This window comes from Malaclemys terrapin, chromosome 4 (genome assembly GCF_027887155.1).
Source record: "Malaclemys terrapin pileata isolate rMalTer1 chromosome 4, rMalTer1.hap1, whole genome shotgun sequence".
NCBI lineage: Eukaryota > Metazoa > Chordata > Testudines > Emydidae > Malaclemys > Malaclemys terrapin.
The window spans coordinates 140531199-140554590 of NC_071508.1; the positions used below are offsets into that span (position 1 = coordinate 140531199).

The window sequence follows — 23392 nt, forward strand, 5'->3', positions numbered from 1 at the left end:
TCTGTGGAACCTTTGTTACTTGCAGTGACGTAGAAGCAGGAAAGAATCCAGTGCTGACTCTTAGATTCCCAAGTTGAGGTGACAAGACTGGCAGTTAGGAAACATCATCCTTTTTTGTGTAACTGAGCTAATGTGATGCAGAAGCAGAAGCAGTGGCAGAAACATGGAACTCATCACTGCTTTTTATTATTATTAATAGGAAACCAAGTCACTTTTCAGAGTGGATCCACACTTTAAATGCTTTCTGGAATGTCAGTAAGGGTCTCTAGCCTCCCTGTCTCACCAGTTGATTGCCAGGTTGATTGATTACTGGCTAATATTGTACCCTCACAGATCTTTCCTTAGCTAATTTCTATTAGGATTATCTTGTCCAACCTTCTGCCAAGTATAAAACAGCGCCTCCATTATGGACTTTGGTTTTGTCTACCCAATTTTAAATGATTCAAGTGATGAGGCTTGCAGCATGTCCTGAGGTAGCGCAGCCCATAGATTGTCGAGTCTGACAGACTCTCTAATCACTCTTAAGTTTTTCCTGATATTCAGCCTAAAATTGCTTTTGCTCAATTTCACTTCATTGCTCTCGAGGCCTGTCTACACTAGAGAAGGGCACCAGTCAGGGGAAATGGTTTTCAGATTCGTTTGTGCCTGCAGCAGGTCAGTGCGTCTGCACCGACCAGCCTGGTTTGTGTAAACTGGTGCACTGAAGTTGCACGCAGCACTCCCTCGAACATGCGCATTTTGGTTCTTGTCCCCTCGCCCCGGCAAGCTCCTAAAGGCAGGTGCATATTCTTGTAGTAAGATGAGGCCCTGAAACATAAACTCTTGTGTCAGAGGCCCAATATGAGGCCTGAAGCCTGAACCAAAGTACTTCCAAGCATTGCTAAGCAAAAGCTGGGCTATGAGCCAGAGGCAGGCCCCACTCACAGAAGTTGGCAAGAAGAGGGCTGCTAGAAGCAGGTGCATCCACACATAAGTGCTAATAAGAGGAATTTGTGCCAAGATGGCATCAGGACACTCCACAGAGATAACGAGGAACAGGCAGGTGCACTTAAAGACAGGGTCAAAAGGACAGCATGATGGATAGATCTGTTTGAAACAACATGATCAAAGGAGGAGACAGCACCCTAATGAGCCAAGGGGCTGTACTTTAATACGTCAATAGGGATGAGTAATCTGTCCTGTAACTGTATAAAAGTAGGTCCCGGAGTGCACATCTTTGTCTGGCCTAGGGGGCAGTGGAAAGTCCCGCCACTGACTGAGCCGGTCCATTGCCAGGGGGCACAAATTGGTAGTATGTCTTGTAGAGTCTACGGGAAACTATTACTGTGCTTCGTTTGACAATAAACTTGGCTCGGGTTCCTTCATACCTTACTGGAGTCTGTGGTCTTTGGGGTTCTCTCGGGGTCTGCTGTGTCAGCGATCTGCGCAGAGCCAGGGCAGCACACAGAGGGAACATGCACGCAGCCGACTGTTATCATCATCGAACAAGAGCAGAGCACCACACCGGTAGCTACTGACAACAACTCTAAAGAATATTACACTTTTTACATATGTGCAACATACATGAACCTCCCAGTTACACATATGTGCCCCTGCTAACATTATATATTATTTCCCAGTGGTTTATTTCAGCGACTGATGACCCTGGCAGAAAACATGATGTCTCTGCATATTCAGACCACAGTTGTACTAGCTTTTGTGTTTCTCTGCTATTTCATATTCCCAGCTTAGTTTTGCAATCATCCAGAAGGAATTTCAGTAGCTTCTTGATCTTGGAGACCACTTGCTTCTGTCCTCACTGGTATTCCATCTGGCAACAATTCCCCCTTGATAAGGGAAGATACATAAGAGATGTGCAGAGAGTGAGTCTGGTTGTCGAGCCTGTGCGCTTGTAGCAGAAGTTCTGCAGGAGGCATGGCACAGAAGACAGTCCAGGTGGGGAAGGGATGCTCTGATGGCTGTACACCACCTTTGCACCTTGCAGATTGTGGACTGCTCAGATTTACAGGAGCCCCTACTGGGCTGGCTGGGGGCAACAGCCCAGTCCATTATCTCTTAGTGCCATGCCCCCAAGCCATCCCTTCCTATCCCCATGGCCATGCTTACAAGGACAGCATAAAGCTGAGCCAGCAGAATTCTCCTTCTGCCCACTGTACAGCTCATGTGCCATCTAGAGCAGCTAATCGAGGTCTGACGGGATGCAGAATATGACCTTCAGTTTCTTCTAGTCCCCACCAACCAATAGGATTTCTGCCCATTGAAGGAAATCTAAAATTGATGGAGCCATCATATGAACTGTCACATACTTTTCACTAATTGAAATCCACCCAGAAAACAGGCAGATAATTGTCTGATACAGTGAGAGAAGAGCATCAGAAAATGTCTAGAGGTGACAACCAACCCTACAGACAAGCTGTCCGATAAATAATCTGGAGTTTATTACAAGGAAATTTGCCATTCTGAGCTTGCCTGAGAAATATAGTATTGCCTTTGACTCTATTGTTTGCCACCATTGGGACTTTGTCTGAAATTCAAATGAACATTCGTAACCTGGGCCACAATTCCAGTTCAATCCCCAAAGCAATTTTTCACTTGTATTAGTTCATATTTAGATTAGTCCTTCATTGCTGGTTTCTGCAAAGAAAGGGGATGTGTTGGTTAGGTGAGGAATTATTGATTAGGATCAAATTTTCAAAAGTACCCAAGTGACTAAGGACTTTCATTGACACTTAAGCATCAAAATCACTTTTGAAAATGGGGCTTGGACTCCGAAGTCACTTGAGCACTTCTGAAAATGTTATGCCTCTATTTTTGTCAGCATCAGAACTGTGTTTTATACAAAGCTCACACCTGACATGGTTCATCTGAATCAGCCAATCTGCCAAATTGGGTATTTTAAAAATTAACATTTCAATTTCTGACCTCCACCTAACCCATCATTCTGGACACTTTCTGCAAGTGTTAATTTACTATGCTAACTTTAAAAAAAATCCCAAGATGAATTATCAAGATATGCAGATAGCAAGTAATTCACCTAAGCTTTCCTTGTTATAAACCTCTTTTCCCAGCAACAGTTCTGTGACGTTGCACTCCATATGATTTTATAAAAATATACTAACGAGTGTGAATATAATGTAACTGGAATATGCTCCATGCAAAAGTTCTCTTGTAAGGTATCATTACAAAGCTTATAATCTACTGAGTGTGGTCATTCTATTTGTATAAATGTATCATTCTTGTATCTCAAACTAGAAATATGAAATATAACTCTGATGTCCAATTGTAATTCTGCAAAGTGTGGGCCATTAATGGTGGTTTGGAATCTTGATGGCTCACATCAACTTGGACAATTTGTAAATGGCTGTTTACTTGCAAGCCTTCCTGTGAGTCAGGCCAGGAAGAATGAAGGCTTGGGGTCTCACAGGACATGTGAACATGTCACTTGGTACTGGAATACATCTAAAGCCTGGGGCTTTTCTATTTAGAAGGGGGGTAGGGACCCAGAGAGACAAAAGATTCCTGCCTTGTGCCAAAGCTATGTAACGGGGTGGAACCGAACAAAGGCGGGTCCGGTCATGAGAAATCCCCTAGCTACCCCCTGATCTGGAACAAGGGCTGTACCAGGGGAAAGGATTGGGCCTAGACTAGGAAGGCATCCAGTCTGTGAAAGAAGCTTATTGGAACATCTCTGAGGGTGAGATTTTATCTGTAATCAGTTTCTTAATGTATTAGGCTTAGACTTGCATGTTTGTTTTATTTTGCTTGGTAACTTACTTTGTTCTGTCTGTTATTACTTGGAACCACTTAAATCAGGGGTGGGCAAACTTTTTGGCCTGAGGGCTGAATCGGGTTTCCGAAATTGTATGGAGGGGCGGTTAGGGGAGGCTGTGCTTCCCCAAACAGTCAGGTGTGGCCCAGCCCCCACCCCCTATCTGACCCCTCCTGCTTCTCACCCCCTGACACCCCTCCAGGACTCTTGCCCCATCCAACCCGCCCTGTTCCCTATCCCCAGACAGCCTCCAGAACCCCAGCCCCTGACCACCTCCCGCCACCCCATCCAAACCCTGCTCTCATTCCTGACTGCCCCCTGGGGACCCCGCTCCCATTCAACCCCCCGTTCCCCACCCTCTGACTGCCCCGACCCCTGTCCACACCCCCACACCCTGATCGCCACCCTGAACTCCCCTGCCCTCTATCCAATCCCTCTGCCCCCTTACCGCGCTGCCTGGAGCACCCGTGGCTGGCGGTCCTACAGCTGCGCTGCCGCGCAGCACAGAGCACCAGGTCAGGCCCTGGCTCTGCATCTATGATGCCCCAGGAGCTTGCAGCCCCGCTGCCCAGAGCATTGCACCGGCAGCAGAGTGTGCTGAGGGTGTGGGGGAGGGGGAACAGCAGGTAAAGGGCCGGGGACTAGCCTCCCAGGCCAGGAGCTCAGGGGCTGGGAAGGAGGGTCCCGCAGGCTGGAGGTGGCCCGCAGGCCCTAGTTTGCCCCCTTCTGACTTAAATCCTACTTTTTATATTTAATAAAATCACTTTTGCTTATTATTGAACCCAGAGTTAGTGACTAATACCTGGGGGAGCAAACAGCTGTGCATATCTCTCTATCAGTGTTATAGAGGGCAGACATTTTATGAGTTTACCCTGTATAAGCTTTATACGGAGTAAAACAGATTTATTTGGGGTTTGGATCCCATTGGGAGTTGGGTGTCTGGGTGCTAGAGACAGGAGCACTTCTTAAACTGTTTTCAGTTAAGGCTGCAGCTTTGGGGCGCATGGTTCAGACCCTGGGTCTGTGTTGGAGCAGACTGGCGTGTCCAGCTCAACAAGGCAGGGTTCTGAAGTCCCAAGCTGGCAAAGAAAACGGGCTCAGAGGTAGTCTCAGCACATCAGGTGACAGTCCCAAGAGGGTCTCTGTGACCCAACCCATCAGAAGCTCCCTTTCGCATTATTTGTTGTAATCTCTGGCTGCTAAATCTAAATTAGAATGCAAAAAAACTCTGGGTTAGGCACTTCCATTTTTGTATGTCTGTAAAACACCAAGCAAACCCATGGCCTTATATAAACATTTTATCAACAGGAGTATGTAGAATTAAAATGGAATATTTAAAACTTAGAGTCTGTGCAACAGTGTAATGAACAAATACACTCTTGAGGTGTTAGAAGGGGGAAATATATTAAACTGTACAGCATCTCCTTTTATCATAGTAAGAGGCAAAGAGCTCTACTTAGGACATTTCAGTTCTGTCGCTAATAGAAACTAAGGGTCTGATCTTTGGTATCTCTATCAGTAAGTCATTTCCCTAAATGCAAGGTCAGATCACACAGTGGCATCAAATTACCTCTCTGGGCTGCCAAATTTCTTCAGGTCTGTGAGTCAGGTAAGCGATATGGCAGGTCTGACAGTGGAAATGCAGGACTCGTGGACTGAATGTGTGGAATCTACCATGAAATCATATACAAAATAAATTAGATCTATACAGCAATCTAACCATTTGCAAAAGGACAAGGCACTGCAGAGCTATCTCAAAATATTGGGATGGCGCGGGGGAGAGAGATAATTCAGGTCAGAGCACACAATCTACAAATCCTTGGAATGCCTGAGGGTGTGGAAGGCAATGACCTCAGACTGCTTTGAAAATTGATTAAAGAAGCCCTACAGCTGATCATAGTCAATGACCCCATCTATGTGTATCAAACAGACAACAACCTTCTCTGATTGAGTTGGTAATTGTAAAGATTTAGTCCTGAGATCTCTTGTGGTGGCCAGCAAGAAGGCGGTCCAATAGAACCAGTACCACCCAGTAAACTATTCTTCCTCAGCTCAGGCACAGAAATGAAAAGATGAGCTTTGTTCTCTTCAAGGGCTGATTGTCATAAGATCAGCCTAAAGATGATGCTTTTTAAAAATGTATTTCCAGCTGGTAAAAGGCAAGGTATCTGTGCTTCAGGATCTGGTTTGAGCATTAGCCTGCTAAACCCAGGGTTGTGAGTTCAATCCTTGAGGGGGCCATTTGGGGATTGGCCCTGCTTTGAGCAGGGGGTTGGACTAGATGACCTTCTAAGGTCCCTTCCAACCCTGATATTCTATGACAGGGAGAACCACTTACTGAAATATATGGCAAAATAGACAGCTAGCCTAAAGAGTTGGACTGCATAGTATCTTTTATCTTAAGGTCTTCTTTGGCTAGAAGTACAAGGGATAAACCAAAAACTAGTAATTGTGAAATGGCATAAATATTTATTTTCTTTTTCGGACCAAGGATCCAATTAGCCTTATGGTCAATGTCTCCTTTTTGCCCTTGTGTGATATGTACCTTTAAAAACAAGCACCTTAAATATACATGTATCTAGCTCAGTTAAAGATTTTATGGTTAGAATACATGTGGCATAGCCACAGCATGCGAACAAAGTTATTTGCTCATTTCAAATGACGGTTTCTGCAGGTGTTCAATGCGGAAGAGAACCACCAAATGTTATGGAGTCTAATTTTGATGGCAAAGGAGATGTTGGGAAAGGACTTTGATTTGTCTGCAATGTGTCATTCTCCAAAACCTCTCACCCTACCTTAATACACACATTAATTAAGGCTACGTCTATACTTACCTCCAGGTCCGGTGGTAAGCAATTGATCTTCTGGGTTTGATTTATCGTGTCTTGTCTAGACACGATGAATCGATCCTGGAAGTGCTCGCCCTCGACGCCGGTACTCCTGCTCCGCGAGAGGAGTACCCGGAGTCGACGGGGGAGCCTGCCTGCCGCGTGTGGACCCGCAGTAAGTTCAAACTAAGATAGTTCGACTTCAGCTACGTGAATAACGTATCTTTAATAAGTTGCGTATCTTAGTTCGAAGTGGGGGGTTAGGGTGGGCCAGCCCTAAGACTCACAACACCTTGGCAGACATAAGTATTATCTCTAGTACTTTACAAATGGGGAAAAACACCACCAGCCAGAATTGTTTGAGACAACAAATCCAACTGGAGTAACAGACTCAGATCATCTCCCAAGTACAACTCTACCCCGATATAACGCGACGTGATATAACACAAATTTGGATATAACGCAGTAAAGCAGTGTTCCGGGGGGGTGGGGCTGCGCACTCCGGTGGATCAAAGCAAGTTCGATATAACGCGGTAAGATTTTTTGGCTCCCGAGGACAGCGTTATAGCGAGGTAGAGGTGTACTTACCTCCCAGTCATTTGCTGAGTTTGCTAGCTCTGTGAGGATTTTTTTGATTGGGGGAGGTTGTATGAGTATGAGGGGGAGAACTGGGACTCAACAAAGAAGAAATATTAGGTTTCTGATCACACCCATCTTTAGTAGGTCTTATGATAAGGGGACACAATGGAAGAAATATCACGACTTTAAGGGGTTATTTAATTTCTGCTGGGCTTTTACAAAAATCACTGCAGTTGAATTTCAAGTAATCTACACAAACTAGGAAATACATGAAATGTGATTAAGAAAAACATGGAGACGAGCCCAAGTCCAAACACTTAATTTTCAAAGCGACTCTAGGCCTCCCCTCGATGGAAATGTAAGTACATAAAAATAGTCACTATTTCTATTTTTTTTTTAAAAGGCCCACATATATTTTATATATTTTTTCAGGCCCACATTTTAAAGCTATTTAGGTGTTGCTGTGTCTGCCCATCAGCTGTTAATGGAATTGAGATTCCTAAGTGCCTAAATCCTTTTGGAAAATGAGATTTAGGATCTTAAATCAGTTAAGCATTGGAAAGTGACTATTTGTGCAAGATAAATGCCACGGTGCTGTATACTAGGGACTGTGCAAAAGTGAAATACACTTTTTTTTTTTTTTTTTTTTTTAACACAGTCATTAGTGGCTGGTTATAGGGCAGTATTTCCAACTCAGAAGAGATCATTGTTCTTGGCAAGAACAATAGTTATGGTTGCTGTTGGTGAGCCAGTAAATGAATCTTGAAATAGAGGGAAAGGTTAAAACCTGGAGGTCCTTATTTTGGGATCACCACCTCCAGTCACAGCTTTGGTGAGACAAGACTTCTTAAGCATGTAGCCTAAAAAGGGTCCATAGCATAAAGGCAGAGAGAGACAAGTTTGAACACCTGCATCACCTCCACTGCTAAAGAAGAGAGGGGATACTTATAGCCACTTATTTTTTAGTTTAAAAAAACCCAACGTTCATTGATTTATGTATATATTCTAGCAAACTTCTAGAACCCTCGATTGGTCAAATCCTGAAGCGTTGACTCAAAACAAAGCTTTACCTTATTTGCTACCCTTAAAACCTATAAAATTTGAATGCATAGCATAAAGCTGTTCTTAAAAATAAGAGTATAAACAAACAAAAGAGTGGCCCATTCTTCAGGAAGGAAAACCTATCATTCTTGCAAAAGCTCTGAGATTCATGAGTTATCAGTAGTGCCGGTGGACATTTGTGGCGAATTTAGCCAAGTTGTGGCAAGTCTTCCTCCAGATTTTAGTAAAGATTTTGGGAAGTCTTCAAGAAAAATCGACACTTTTAATACAAATAATTTCACGCAAATGTGAATTCTAATAGAATGGTTTTTAGTAAGCTCCTGATTCTGCAAACAAATGTGAGCTGTCCCATTGAGTTTATCCAGCTCCCAGTTGCTCACATGCATAAGTGTTTGCAGCATTGTAGCCTAAGTTATGTATATAAGTAGTTTTAAAAAAAATGTCAGTCTTTAGAAAATTCCTGTAATTCCCCAAATCTTCCAGCTTTACTATAGACTAATCTCACATACTCTTAATATTTTCATCCTGGGTCAAGGCAATTAAATATTTGGCAGAACATTTAACCATTTGCATCTTTTAAATTAGCCTACGTAAATGCCTTTTCAATTGAATCCACCCATATTGGACAATGCACATCAGCTGAATGTTTCCAATAAAATGATCATCAATAAAAAAAGTGAAGTTGCTATTCAGGTCAATATTATGCTTCAAGAATTAATACACTCCTTTGGAGGTGCTACCCAGATATTGTTTCAGTAGTTCTACAGTCTGAGGAAGAACCCAGTGATTCAATGTCATTCAGAAAGAGCTTTCCAACCAAAAAGGCCATAAACAAAACAAAAAAAAAGTGACTAGTAAAAGGAAAAATGTTTTTTCCTCCCTCTTCACTTTAATGTATAAAGGGAGCTTGACCATCACACTCTCACTGCTTAGAAATAATACTTGGTTGTTTTGCTAGACAACTCAGTTGTCTTAGCTGGGAACAGAGAGCATTCTCAACCCTTCACAGGGGCGTGTTGAATCTTTAAGGAAGACAGCTTTGATCCCAGGCATTTGAGTTAATCAGAAGATAACAAATCAAACATCCATCATTTAATCTGTTTGAATTTATGTGGGACTTGATGTTAGAATCCTACCAGTTCTCCACTTGTTCATAAATACTTCCAGGGAAGACACCACCTGAATTGTTAATGTACGAAACAAGGTTTGTGTGTTTTTTTTTTTTTTTTTTTTAAAAAGCATAAAGCATCAAAGTAGGTGAAACTCATTTTCCCCCTTTCCAGGTCATCTCTAAATTCTTAAGGCATTGAATTAGGACTCAGGGTATTTAGGTTTAACTCCTAGGTAACCTCATCCAAGTCGCAATCTCTCTGCGCCTCAGGTCCCCATTCTACTTCCTTTCACTCTGTCTTGTTGATTTAGACCTCAGTGTCTGCAAAGATTTACACATATGCCTAAAATTCAGCCCATGCCTAAATATTTACAGAATCAGGGCATTAGACTGCAAGCTCTTTCAGGCAAGGACTCTTCCTCACTCTGAGTATGTACAAAGCCAAGCAAAATGGGGCCCTAATCTCAGCTGGAGCCTCTAAATCAAGGGTAGTCAATAAGTGGACCGCAGACCAAATTCAAGCCGCCAGATGCTTTTGAATGGATCCTGAAATCTTTTTATTTACTTACCATTATTATTTTTATTTTCTCTGAAGTCTGGACCTTGACCAAGAAATTTGAATCTTGACAAAAAATTGATTGCCCCTGCTCTAAGTCCTATTGCAATAACATGACACTTAAATTTATGCTAAAATGCAGAAGAATTTCCATGCCACACATTTCCAGCGGTCCTAATTATCAGGGTTGGGAGTTTCAGAAGAGCCTAATGACAGGTTTCAGAGTAGCAGCCGTGAAGAGCCTAAGGGAGTCAGGCATCCAAATCCAAAGGCTCTTTTGAAAATCCAGATATTCTTATTTTGAGTCAACACTACAGTCAAGTACAAATTGTTTTACCCTAAAACAACTGTACACAGGGAGAGAAACCCGATAAACTTAGGGTCAGTATTTTAGTATCAACAATGAGTTAGCAAAAAAAAAAATGCACAGTATTCTATTTTAATAAAATAGACTTGAATTGTAACATTTAATTGAGGTCTCATGTAGGCTTTCTAATTTAGTAACAAAAAAATATAGACGTGAGGTTTTATACCATACCAGTCAAATACACACACATTATGTAATTGCCTGTTTATTTAGTGGCACCATTTAGAAATTTCTAATTTTCATCCCCCAACTACAATTCTTCACCATTAATAAGCTTAATGCAATTTGTTCAACCGACTCAAAAAAAAAAAATACAATCTCAAAGTTAGAAACTAAATTCACACATTTTCTTTGGGACCAGGAATCTGTACATAGTACAAAATATACATTTATTGAACTTTCTGTAAACAGTTTGAATTGCGTAAACCTGTAAATAGTGGGTGAATTACTGGATAATTTATTATATATTGTAATACATTTTACTTAAGGAAAATAGTTTTGCTCTTGTATATTACTCTGTTAAATTTATAAATTTCATAATGAGGCTGTGTATTCTGCAAACATGCTTTTCAAGCTTAAATCTCTCCATTCACAACACACATTTATACAGGTTATCAATGAAAAAGTTACACTTCCACAAAATATATATATATATGTATATAAAGAGTAGATTAAGCTTTCTAAAAAGACAGGCACAGCATGTCACTACAAATGAAATTTTGTTTTATGATACAATGTGGATTCACTTGTGTAAGGAGGATGGGGAAAAACTTTAATTCAGTATGTTTCTACATGGCCTTAGCACCAAGACAGATGCAAAAAACTCTGGTCTAAATGATTTATCAGCCAGCCAGTTCAAGAAACCACACTAAAGACTTCACCCTCTTGAAAATAAATTGCATTCAGTTTGCCCTAGATAAGGGAGCCCACATTTTTGGAGAAGGCCATCTCTCGCATTAACCCTTTGGCACTGGTGGTTGGGATTTCCAGGCACTGAACTACCGGGCATTTTGCACTATTAGCCATTTGCTTGATTTAGCACTTACAGTAAGCACTAGATTCCTGGCACCAAAAAGTTAAAGTGGGTCATCAACAGATCAGGTTAATAAATCCAAATTGGTACCCAAGGTCACAATGAACCCCCATACCAACAATGAAACATATCCTAGGAAATCCTGACTTCCAGAATCAAGTGGTTACGCTGTGGTGGTAAATACTTGCCAACAAAATGTGTGGTAACATTTCACTTACAGCGACACTGGATGTACTGCTGTCTATCGTAAATGATGATTTTCCAGTTTAATATTCTGCAAGTTCCAAATGGCAGCAGATTGAATCTTATCAGCAAGAATGCTAATTTCCTTGTAACAGTTTCTCTCAGTATCAGAGCATTCAGTAGGTCCATTACTGGACACAAATTGTGTTAACTCCAACTCCCACCACATAAGAAACTGGTTCAGATATTGTAGGGCTGGAGTAACCAAATCCCTCCCAAAAATTTACACCTAATTTTACCCTTCTCCAAGCTTTTGATGAAAAGCTGCATAATAAATAGAGAAGAAATTTCTTAAAACTGCTCATTGGATGCTTTGAAGAAAGATAGCTGAATTAGACGTTTGAAAGTTATATAACAAGAAATTGCTGTCCTTAATTTTCTATGAAAACATCTTATTTTAACACCATCATCTTTGTTCCCTTTAAAAGAACACTGTGAGGTGATTTAGACTTTAAAATGTTTTTCAAAAGCAAAGGTGAATAAAATTACCTTTTTGTTGCCGTTTAATTCCAGTGAAAATAGAACAGTTGAGACTCTAATGCCACAAAGGCGTGCACACACGTAACTTTACATGCTGCAATTATAGTTCAACTTCAATGGGACCTTGCAGGGCCTAAAGGTCAATAGTGTACATGCACAAATGTTTGCAGGATTGGCGCCATAGCATTTAAACTTTCCTTTGCCGTTTCTGCAAGTGAAATATTGCAGTTCAGTGCTAGTGCCGGAGAACCAGAAAGTGAACATTAAATGACTACTCTATTTTCATTGTACAAACTGATTTGAAATGCAAAAAAAGTAAAGTCAGCATTAGTAGTAAAATTAAGATCTTCGGGTTTAAATTTAATCTAAAACTTCTGACACAGATTACAAAATGTAACATGATTTTCAACCCAACAGTGTTCCTTTAAATTAAATGGGAAGCCTTGTAATTTTCTTTAAATCATGCTTCTGCTCTGAAAAGTGACTGCACTCAGTTGACCTGCTCCCTGTGTATATACAGATTCCTGCCTATTTATTTGTTGATTAGAGTTAAAAACAAAAGCCACCCGACTCCTGTTAGCTCTTTAAGCCCAATAGCTATGAAGAGCGAGCTGACTTGTATCCTGGCTTGTGCAGTGTCAACAAAGTTGAGAACTAAAGACCCAGTCCTATAAAAAAAAAAAGCTTACTACCCAGCATAGCGTTTGCTAGCATGAATAGTACTGGTCAGTTGTAGGGGTAAGCACTATGGGCCATATTTTTAAAGATACTTAGGCACCTAAAAATGCAGATAGGCATCTAACTCCTACTGATTTCAAGGGGAGTTAGGCACTTAGGTGCTTTTGAAAATCCCACTAGGCAACTAAGTAATTTTAAAAACTCTGACATCTAGTAGTGCTTGAAGGATTAGGCTCAAAGTTCTGAAGGCAGAATCTTTATTGTTGGGGAGGAATGGCACAGAAAGAACCCAGCCTGACTTTCAGATTCAGGGACTAAGGGTAGGTCTACACTTACCTGGTAGTTCGGCGGCGAGCAATCGAACTTCTGGTTCAACTTATCGCGTCTTGTCTGGACGCGATAAGTCGAACCCGGAAGTGCTTGCTGTCGACTGCGGTACTCCAGCTAGATGAGAGGAGTACCGCGGAGTCGACGGGGGAGCCTGCCTGCCGCGTGTGAACTGAGGTAAGTTCGAACTAAGGTACTTCGAACTTCAGCTACGTTATTCATGTAGCTGAAGTTGCGTACCTTAGTTCGAATTAGGGGGTTAGTGTAGACCTGGCCTAAGAATTTGCAAGAGTAGAACTCAAAAACATTTTTACTTGTAAGCAGAATGGATGAGATCCTAGGATGTGATAATAGATTAAAAAAATTGTGATACTAATATTGATTTAAGTAACTTTTCAGAGCAGAACCATATTTTAATGTGAATTACTCATGTCCCCATAAAAGAAAAAATATATAAATCCAACCTCCTTAAACATTAAGGTTGAGAGAAACTAAAACATGAGAAAAATAGGATGAGTCCTTTAGCTTGGGCTAGTAAGGTCTTAAAACAATGACCACATATGAAGAATAAACACTTTATGGGGCATTAAAAGTGTACTGCAAAGCTAAAACAAAAATTAAGTTAAACCCAGAAATATGCTGGAGACCTCCCCCAATAACAGATTGTGAACTCCTTCATCAGATAATCACATTTAGTTTTAGTTTAATTTTCCCCACTCTAGCTTTAATGCAAGTCATATCACAAATATTTGTCAAGCTCCAATATAATCAGTGATACTCAGAGGAAAGAGAAAAAATGGACCCTGCTCTCAAGTTTATAATCTAAGTAGACAAAAAGAGGTGATCAGAAGATCACAGGGCAGTGCAATTTTTCGTTTATTTTTCAGGAATCAGTTGACCAGGCTGATAGACTTTGCTGAAAAAGTGTGCTTTTGAAGTGGGACAGTACAAGCACAGAACCCTGGACACATCACAAACAAGGGGGCATTCTGGCATGTCCAGTGAACTTGAGTGCCAGGGACAGGGAGGGGAATTAAAAAAAATTATTACTATGGCTTCTTACAAGCGTTGCTATGACGGCAATTGCCATGACACAGGGCTCTGAAATCACCATTACAGCGCACTGACAATATAGCAAAGCAATTTCATTTAAGCAGACTTAAGCAGTCCTGCAATGAACCACAGCAGGTATATTCCTGTGCCTGCACAGAGACCCACTGACTTCAGTTCATATCAGTTCAGGGGACCAATCATGCAGTTTATTGCAAGGTCTGATTTCTGAGTTGAATTCTTCCGTAATCTGGTCAGCACATACTTCTAAGTTTCACTCAATTTCCATGTTGGCTTTGCAGTTCACATAAGAGATGGCTTTCATTTTGCTCAGCACAGCATTCAGAAAATTCACACAGTATGAGCATGTCTCTCAACACCAATTTATTTTTGAAGTGTTGAGAGTCCATCTAACCAAAAGTGACCTAATTTGAGACAACAGTATAAAGACCAAACAACAGTTTATGAACATGTACTTTTAGACACTAAAAAGGAGCTACAATGAGGGGCTAAAAACATAATTTTCACATCTAATGAAGTGAAGCCTGGCAGCAAATTGGACCACTCCATTACACTAAATTTGTCAACTGCAGGTCTCTTTACCTACATATAGTAAACAACGTGCTGCCAGTTTCTAATTCCCATGAAGCAACTCATCAGCAAATATTTATAGTAAAAAGTTTTATAATACTCAGCTGCCTATTGTACATCATGCTCTAAATTAAAGGTTTAAGCTTTCACACCAATTCAGAGTATTCAAACATATCAAACTATTTGAACATAGCGTTATCTAATTTGAAAAAAACATGTTTGTCTAAAGGTTCTTAAGGTATGAAGCATGTGTCAGCATGAATGAATGCTGATATATTTGGGAATAAAGTTCAATTACAACTGATACTTCTGAGTTGCAAGATGGTGGCAGCCATCTTGTCAGCCAGTCAGGAGAGGAATTATGCCTTCATGTTTGTACAGAGCTACCAGAAGCAAAATAATCAGATTTTTTTTCAGTGTGACACTCCCATGTAAGGCTAAAGAAACTTCTATTCAATAAAAGAACAGGAGTACTTGGGGCACCTTAGAGACTAACAAATTTATTAGAGCATAAGCTTTCGTGGACTACAGCCCACTTCTTCGGATGCATATAGCTTCTATTCAATAGTTGTTTAACAAAAAATGAATGTTTAATACTAAAGCAAAATGCTTATATTTTAAATCAATTCCATAAGGAAATATACAAGCAATGACCTTTACACTCCCTTACAAGGAGCTGCCAAAGGAGTCAGTCCTAAAATATTTTTTTTAAACGATTAACAGCAGCGTTCAGCCAAAATGTTGCCTTGTTGTCCACCCTATTCATAATTAACAGTCAAAAGTTTAGTTTAGTTAAGATGGCACTAGCAGAAGGAAAATAACAATTGCAATAAATGCTATATTCCTTATTTCAGTTTGTTGAATTACCTAATGAATTTTCAAATTCTTGGACTGAGCAAAATGGCCAGTAACTTTTTTATTCATATTTTAACCTATGCAACTGAGGATGCATTAACTTTGCAGTAGATCGTGCTGATGTTCAAAAGTCAGTCAATATCCATAACTACAAGATGTTAACAAGTGCTGTAGGTTAGAAAAATAATTATCAAGAGAGTGTTGTAGTTACTGAACTACTGGTTAATATTCTTCAGACATCTTGCTGCAATGGTCGACTGTCCTGGGATTACCCCAATTCAGCACACTATAAAGACATGCAGATGAAATTCTTTTCTCTGATTCTGACTTCTGCCGAAGGATGAAATTGAACGATGGCAAAGTGACAAGCTCTCTATAGTGCTACTGATGGACTAGCACCACAGCAAGCCAACTATAAAGGACCTAGAGATTTCCGATTTACAATGCAGGACAAGAGTCCTGCACCCAGATTTTTCAGGACTCTGTATGAATGCAGGGGTCTCCCATGCACTGTAAATTGCAAACCTAGTGCCCCATTTATTAAAAATGCAATTTCATTTGGTAAGTTTGACACTGGTTTTAAAAGTTAATACATTTTAAAAATTCTACCTTAAATAACATACCTCCCCAAAGCTGAATTAATGAGAGTAGTTTAAGATTATTTGAAACGGTGTTATCTATAAAGCAGTACAATATTTTCCCAAAATGATCAGTGAAACATTTAATCTGACTATAACAATATTCACAGAAACTGAAACCAGTGAAGCTGTCAAATGTAAAGAAAAACACAGAAACTTGCATGGCATATGAAGCAAAATAGCTTTACAAAATGTCATTTCTTTTTAAAAACAAGCGAATTGGGACCATCCTATTTGAACATCTATTCAAAATACATTTTTGAACAGCACATTGTTTGCATTTTTGTCACACAGGAATCTTTTCCCGAGGGAAATAAATAGCACACAATACTTCAAAAATTCTGCTGCCTTGCCCCTGAGGTGCTAATGTTTTTAGCATTAAAAAAAAGTTTAACTGGTGCAAAAAGGAAATGCACAAAGGTGCAAAAGTGCCTTTTTAAGATTTTTTTTTTTTTTTTGCAGATTCATGAAAAGACCAGCTAGTCCTTTGCAAGAATGTTTTTATGTACTTAATACATGTATTTTTGTAATCAAAATCTGTACCTAGAATGGCAGTGTTTATGCACACATAATAGCCTCAGTGCTCTGACCACACAAAAGTGCTGAACGTAAGGCAGAAAAAGGAAGGATTGCAATAGACATTCCTCCTTTACCTCCAAACCTAGTTACAAGCACTGGTAGCAATAGCAGAAGAATTATGTTTATATTTTTAGGAAGGGCCTCTCAGATGAAAATGCTTTTAGTACACAGTATGTCATTATGACACATTTTAAGTGATTATATTTGAAGTATGGCTTTCCACCACAATTTTGCTTGTGATTTTTTAAGATTTTAGGTCTCAAAGTTTCCACAGTCCAGTTCAAGGTTTTGCAGTTTCCAGAACTAAACTTTAGTCTATGTAGAAAAGTAAAGAACAGAACTTTATCTGCCTAATCCTAAAAATAAGTTTAGCTTTCTGTACTAGTATACCGTGTAGTATTAAATACATTTGTTAATTAGGTGCTTGCGAAGCTATAACTTATGACATTATTATAGTTTTGCACTCTACAACAAAATTAGACATTTTAAGCATTTATTTGTAGGTCGGTAAGGAATTGGTTCTTTAACCAAAAATTGCTATAAATTTATAAATACAAATAGTGCTTATGGTTTCTTCATTCATGCTTGAACAGATTACAAACTGAATACAATGAAGTTACGTTTAAGCACCCCACATAAACAAGAGGGATAAAAGAAAGATTTTGCTGGTATATACTATACTTAATTCTGAGACACTATAAGTTACTTTTTCACTGTTCAAAGTTCCCTAACTCTGCATTAGTTTTAAGGCTATATATACAAATATGTATATTTCAAAGTTAGGGAAAAGACAAATATAGCAAAACGCATTGTACTACATTTTCCTATCAAAAAGTAATTTTACACCAAGTTTTGATTTTTTGTTTAGTTGTGGTAAGTGTTACAAGCTACTTATATTTTACTGATTTTCCTTTTGGGGACTCTGCCTACTGAATGATTAAAGTAAACTACTATATAACAACAAACACAATATCCTCAACCTAAGAAGACAAGAATACAAGGTGCACAAAACAGTAGTTTTGCAAACACGACTGATTTGAAAACTTACTTTTTGTATGTTCAATGGGAGAAAGTTAAGCTTAAGTCAATTTAGTTTATGTTTATTACCCTTAAAATTTTTAAATTAGAATTTAATTTTAATGACCAACAGTTACATATTGTCAACATGCTATATTTCAAATCACAAATACTGTTTAACCACTAGTTTCTCATTCTAAATAAGTGGGTCAATTAAAAACACACATACCATAAAATGTTAAGATTGTCAGGCTTTGACAAATGTATTTTCATTAAACAGTAGGCAAATTCAAACTGATGCTCATCTCAGTGAAAAATAAAAAGCCTGAAATAAATCCATGTAAAATAGAGTAACAGATTAAACCCACTACATCCTCCAGTGTCTTTCTATGCCTTGGGCAACAGTCAAAGTTCTCCCCATTTTAAAAATGGGCTACCAATTATTTAAAAATATTTTTTCCACATGGGAAATCTCATTTACAATGGCACAGAATTTCAAAAGGCAGGAAAAAAAGAGGAATTACACATATATGATTAAATTTCTTGTTTTTTAAATCAAGCTTTATTGATAAAATGGAATTCAGAATATTTTACTTGGAACAGCAGCAGACTCAGCCAATCAGGATAGTAAAAATGCTGCAGACTCCTACTGTATGTAGAAAGTTGCTCCCTCTTGCTCAACTGATTAGTAATTTCGGGTAAGGGTTTGTAAAAAAGAGGTGCAAAGAATCAAGGCATTCTAACCTCAGAATTGGTATACTTATGATTGCACTGTATTATACAGCATGATCCTGCTTCCATTGAAGTCACAGCCGAAACTCTTGTTGATTTCAAGTGGCAGCAGGACTGGGACCATAGTAAATAGCAACAGAAAACATAAAAAGATAGGTTTGTTGGAGAACGAGCAGTATGTTAGTTATTTTTCCCACTGCCAAGCAAATTCATACACTACAGTTGGGATAAATTGCCCGAATGTTCTGCTTTATATAAAATAAAAAATAATCTTACAGTTTTGTGCACCTCTTGAGCATCTAGCTGGCTAGGCTGCTGCTCCTTGCAATCCAAAACCACAACATAAATTTAAAGGGCTATATATTTGTTGCATCACACAACAAGCCAAACATTTCTTCTAACCTTTATAGTGATTTAAAGCAGTTCATAATTAAATATGAGCATTTTGTACAAGGACAATTGCACTTTACAAAAACAAAATCATACAACATAAATTGCTGGAGTCTGATTTACAACATGAATTATGGTTTGAAATCACGTTTACAGAAGTCTGTTTTACAAAAAAAACATCAGTTCCTGGGCTAGATGTCGTACTGCTGTAGTTTTCTGGTGTAGTCACTCTCACCAACACATCATAATCCCTTCTTTAAATAAGGTTGAGGATGGACGTTAAGAAGGGTCACTGAGGTTGGGCCGCACTTTCAACTGGAGGATGAATGTAAACTCCACAGCTAGATGGGCAGTTTTACCACATATCATCAGTTGATGCAGAGTCCTTAATAGAGAAAAAAGAAGGAACCCTTTAAAGTCTGGAGTGCCCAAAATTACAGCGGTTTCTGGATAATCCAGACTGAAAAGGGTAAAAATATGGATAATTGTAGGAGTCTTTTTTCCCTTTAATGAAGGGTTTCATACTAGATACTTGTAAAATGCTATTCCTAACAACATGCAAAAATGTATATTCATTAAACTATTTTAATTCAGTAAATATTAGCTAGCACTAAAGCAGTGTTTTAACACCTGGTCTCAAGTGTAATATACTTTGTTTTCTAAACCTTTAAAGCTGCTCTAAATAATTAAATTAAATTAAATTAATGGAGATATCCTATCTCCTAGAACTGGAAGGGACCTTGAAAGGTCATCAAGTCCAGCCCCCTGCCTTCACTAGCAGGACCAAGTACTGATTTTGCCCCAGATCCCCAAGTGGCCCCCTCAAGGATTGAACTCACAACCCTGGGTTTAGCAGGCCAATGCTCAAACCACTGAGCTATCCCTCCCCCCCCGTTAACATCAAAACCAGCACATTCAAAAACATTACCAGTAGAACCTAAAAAAGACAGTATACTAAATGTATCTATTTGGACAATTTCTTGCAGGTGTGCTAAGTTCACAGGGAGCATGTTTCCAGTTATTCTTAATTACGTTCTACCTACTCTGACTGCATTCTCAACTAGGGTAGCCAACTTTCTAATTGCACAAAACTAAACACCATTGGCCCCACCCCTTCCCCGAGACCCCCCCACACACACACCCTCACTCACTTTCACTGTGCTGGGGCAGGGGTGAGGGCTCCGGATGGGGGTGCAGGCTCCGGGGTGGGGCCAGAAATGAGGAGTGAGGGGGCAGAAGGGGCCTCTGGGCTGGGGCGGGGGTGCAGGAGAGGTGAGGGCTCTAGCTGGGGGTGTGGTCTCTGGGCTGGGGCTGGGTATGAGGGGTTCAGGGTTAAGAAGAGGGCTCCGGGCTGGGGCCAAGGGGTTTGGAGTGTGGGAGTGGGCTCTGGACTGGGACAGGAGGTTGGGGTGTGGGCTCTGGGGTGGGACCAGGGATTAGGAGGGGTTTGAAGCGCAGAAGCGGGCACTAGGCTGGTACAGGGGGTTGGGGCATGGGCTCTGGGAGGGAGTTTGTATGCAGGAGGGGGCTCAGGGATGAGGTTGGGGTTTGGGAGGGGGTGTAGCCCAAGGGGTTCTGACCTGGGGCAGGGGTACGGATGGGGGTTCAGGCTCCAGCCGGGTGGCGCTTACCTCAGGCGGCTCCCAGTCAGTGACACAGCAGGGTTAAGGCAGGCTCCCTGCCTGCCCTGGCTCCATGCAGCTCCTGGAAGCAGCCAGCATGTCTGGCTCCTAGGCAAAGGGGCGGCCAGGATGTGCTGCACGGTGCCTGTACCTGCAGGCACCACCTCTGCAGCTCCCATTGGCCGGAATTCCCAGCCATTAGGAGCTGTGGAGCCGGCGCTCAGGGTAGGAGCAGCGTGTGGAGATTCCCTGATCTCACCGGCACCTAAGGGCTGCAGGGACATGCTGGTTGCTTCCAGGAGCTGCACGGAGCCAGGGCAGGCAGGAAGGCTGCCTTAGCCCCACTGCACTGCCAATTGGACTTTTAACGGCATGGTCAGCAGTGATGACTGGAGCCGCCAGGGTCCCTTTTCGACCAGGTGTTCCGGTCGAAAACCAGATGCCTATTCTCAACCCTCTTGCTGTAAGGAAGGCTTAGAATCCAAGTCACACCATAAGTAATTTATTGAGAGTTAAGATTAAATTTAAAAGAAATTTAAACATGTTAAGATATGGAAAATATACATGGCACCCAAAGCAACCTAAATTCTCCTCTTGTAATGACATGAGGGGAAAATATTGCAAAAACTATCGTTAAAAATCAGTTTAATCTGGAACCATAAACCCTAAAATGGCCATATGGTATCACTACAGGGAAGAGTTAAAGTTGCTTGGGTGTCTTAATTGTACATTTCTATATTTTAATATGTTTAGATTTGTTTTAAGTGTAACCTTAACTCTGAATTATCTGAATTTGCAATACTTGGTTCTTGGATAATTACAACATCCCTGTAAGACACCTTTATCTTCAAGTTATTAAACTATCAGCCTTAACTCCATTTTAACATAGTTGTGTGTGTCTTGGAATGTCCTTATAATAAATTATGCTTAATCAGCTCTCCTCTTTCCCTCCTCATACTTATTTTTTCATCCTCTTTCCCCTCTGCACAAAGAATTTAACAGAAAAAAAGTTGAATGAGGAATACTGGACTGCCCATCAGTTTTACTGATCAGAAGTTGTCAGCAAGATTGTGTTTACACAGTCAGAGGCATCACTTTAAGAGGAAAGAGGCTTCTGTTTAAAGTATGTCTGAGCAATGCCATCTCTCACTACTTTAGATTGGTGGAGCCGATGTGCAGCCCTGTACTCCTTATTCAGCTGTTAAGTAGAATTTAATAGGATTCTCTCTCTTTGCAGGACCAGAAAGAGAATATTGGTCATGAAAATTAAAATGAATTATTTACTTTTAAAAAATTATGATTTGTAAGAGTAATGTCTAAGCTTTCCTATGGGACTACAAGTAGTAGAAGGCAGAAGCTAGAAAGGACTAGGCTAGGCAGGGTGAGAATCTGAGGTGGCCATGTTTGTTAGAGCACATAAAAAATTAAGTCAGCATCAAGTCAAAGTTCAGAAATTTACTTACTGACTACGTACTATGCAAATTCCTATACTCGGACTACCAATGACACTTAGATTTGAGTACTGTACATTTGCAGAAGAGTTATAAAATGAATGACTGCATATCATCCCTATGCAGGGATAATTCCATTTTACTTATAGATATGGGTCAATTTCTTAGAAATGGGAGGAGACAAGAATAGAAGAGGCTCATTGTAAACTGTAGCAAATAAAGCTTAAGACCTTTAAAAAAAAAAAGTGCAGCTTCTGTTACGCCAAAGCATTTGCAAACTGCATTTCACTTATATAATTTTTTGTTAATTAAAAAAAAAATCAGATTCACAGTATTAGATGCCAGAGACATTAAAAAGTAACTGCTTTCTTTCTGAGACACAGTACTCCCAAGAATTTAAAAATGTTTCCACAAAGTGGTTCAGTTTTAAATGGAGTTATTGTTCCCATTTTATAATTGTTTTTACTGAATTTTCACTGTGAAAAATATATCAGGGAAGTTACAGCATAATATAATCCAATGATCAGAAAATTATGTTAACTGAACTAGAATTGTAAATATGCTAATCATAGCAACTTTTAAACTACTAAGCATCTAGCAGAAAGTTACAATAAGAACACTTTTGCCTGTAATTCAGGGAATTAAAATTTCACAAAATGATATCTTAATGAAAAATATTTTAACACAGATTTCCCACTATCTCTGTGGCATCAGGGATGAGCCAAATAAAATTAGATATCTCAAAACAAGACAATATCTGCTTCTAGTGGTGGGATCTGGCACCAGATGTGGGGAAATGAGAAGACAGAATACAATCAGACTTTCAAGTCTTGAACTGATAGAGGATAAGAACAAATAAGAGTTCTGAAGGTTCAGATGAGGGAAAGGGGGGAGGGGAGGAAGAGAACTCACAGGGCACAGTCTACAGAATGCACTTTTGGAAAAAATCCCTCCCCCTTCAAAGAGCTGTAGTAGGGTCTGCACAAAAGGGTTGAAAGATTTCAAAGGGTAGGACGGAAATGATGGGAGAATGAAAGTACTTACAGCATCATCATTTCTATAGGGGTTCAGTCTGTTATAAACAGCTTCAATCACACTCCGTCTAAACCAAAGCAGAAAACAAAATATTAAGGATTTTCTAAAATTAAGTCAGACATTTCCTAAATGCAATTATGACGTACTAAAATGCAAAACCTTAAAAATGGTAAAAACATTCAAAATGTATAGAACTTCAGTTTTTTGCAAATAAAGCTGCCATGTATAATTTATGCAGTGCTCTCTTTTGGATTCAGGAAGAGATAGTTTAAAAAGGTTAAGACTCCTAAGGATTTTGCCAACAAAATGGAAAATTACATAGTCTAATTGAAAAGTCTCATATGCAAATGTCTGCTCCTGATATACTGACAGGGGCATGCCCACCTTTTGTTTCTGAAG

The 23392-nt window shown here is 39.9% G+C and overlaps 1 protein-coding gene across 1 annotated transcript in view; it reads right to left on the minus strand.

Moving 5' to 3' along the window:
- Window positions 1-10461: 10461 nt before the first annotated feature.
- The window catches only part of PPM1A (protein phosphatase, Mg2+/Mn2+ dependent 1A), a 55321-nt gene continuing 42390 nt past the window's right edge, over window positions 10462-23392 (minus strand). Inside the window, exons 5-6 of the mRNA XM_054027932.1 lie at window positions 23003-23060; window positions 10462-19270 (exon numbers count right to left, since the gene is read on the minus strand). Coding sequence (XP_053883907.1) covers window positions 19241-19270; window positions 23003-23060 — 88 coding nt within the window. The 3' untranslated portion in view covers window positions 10462-19240. The remainder of the gene's footprint in view (window positions 19271-23002; window positions 23061-23392) is intronic.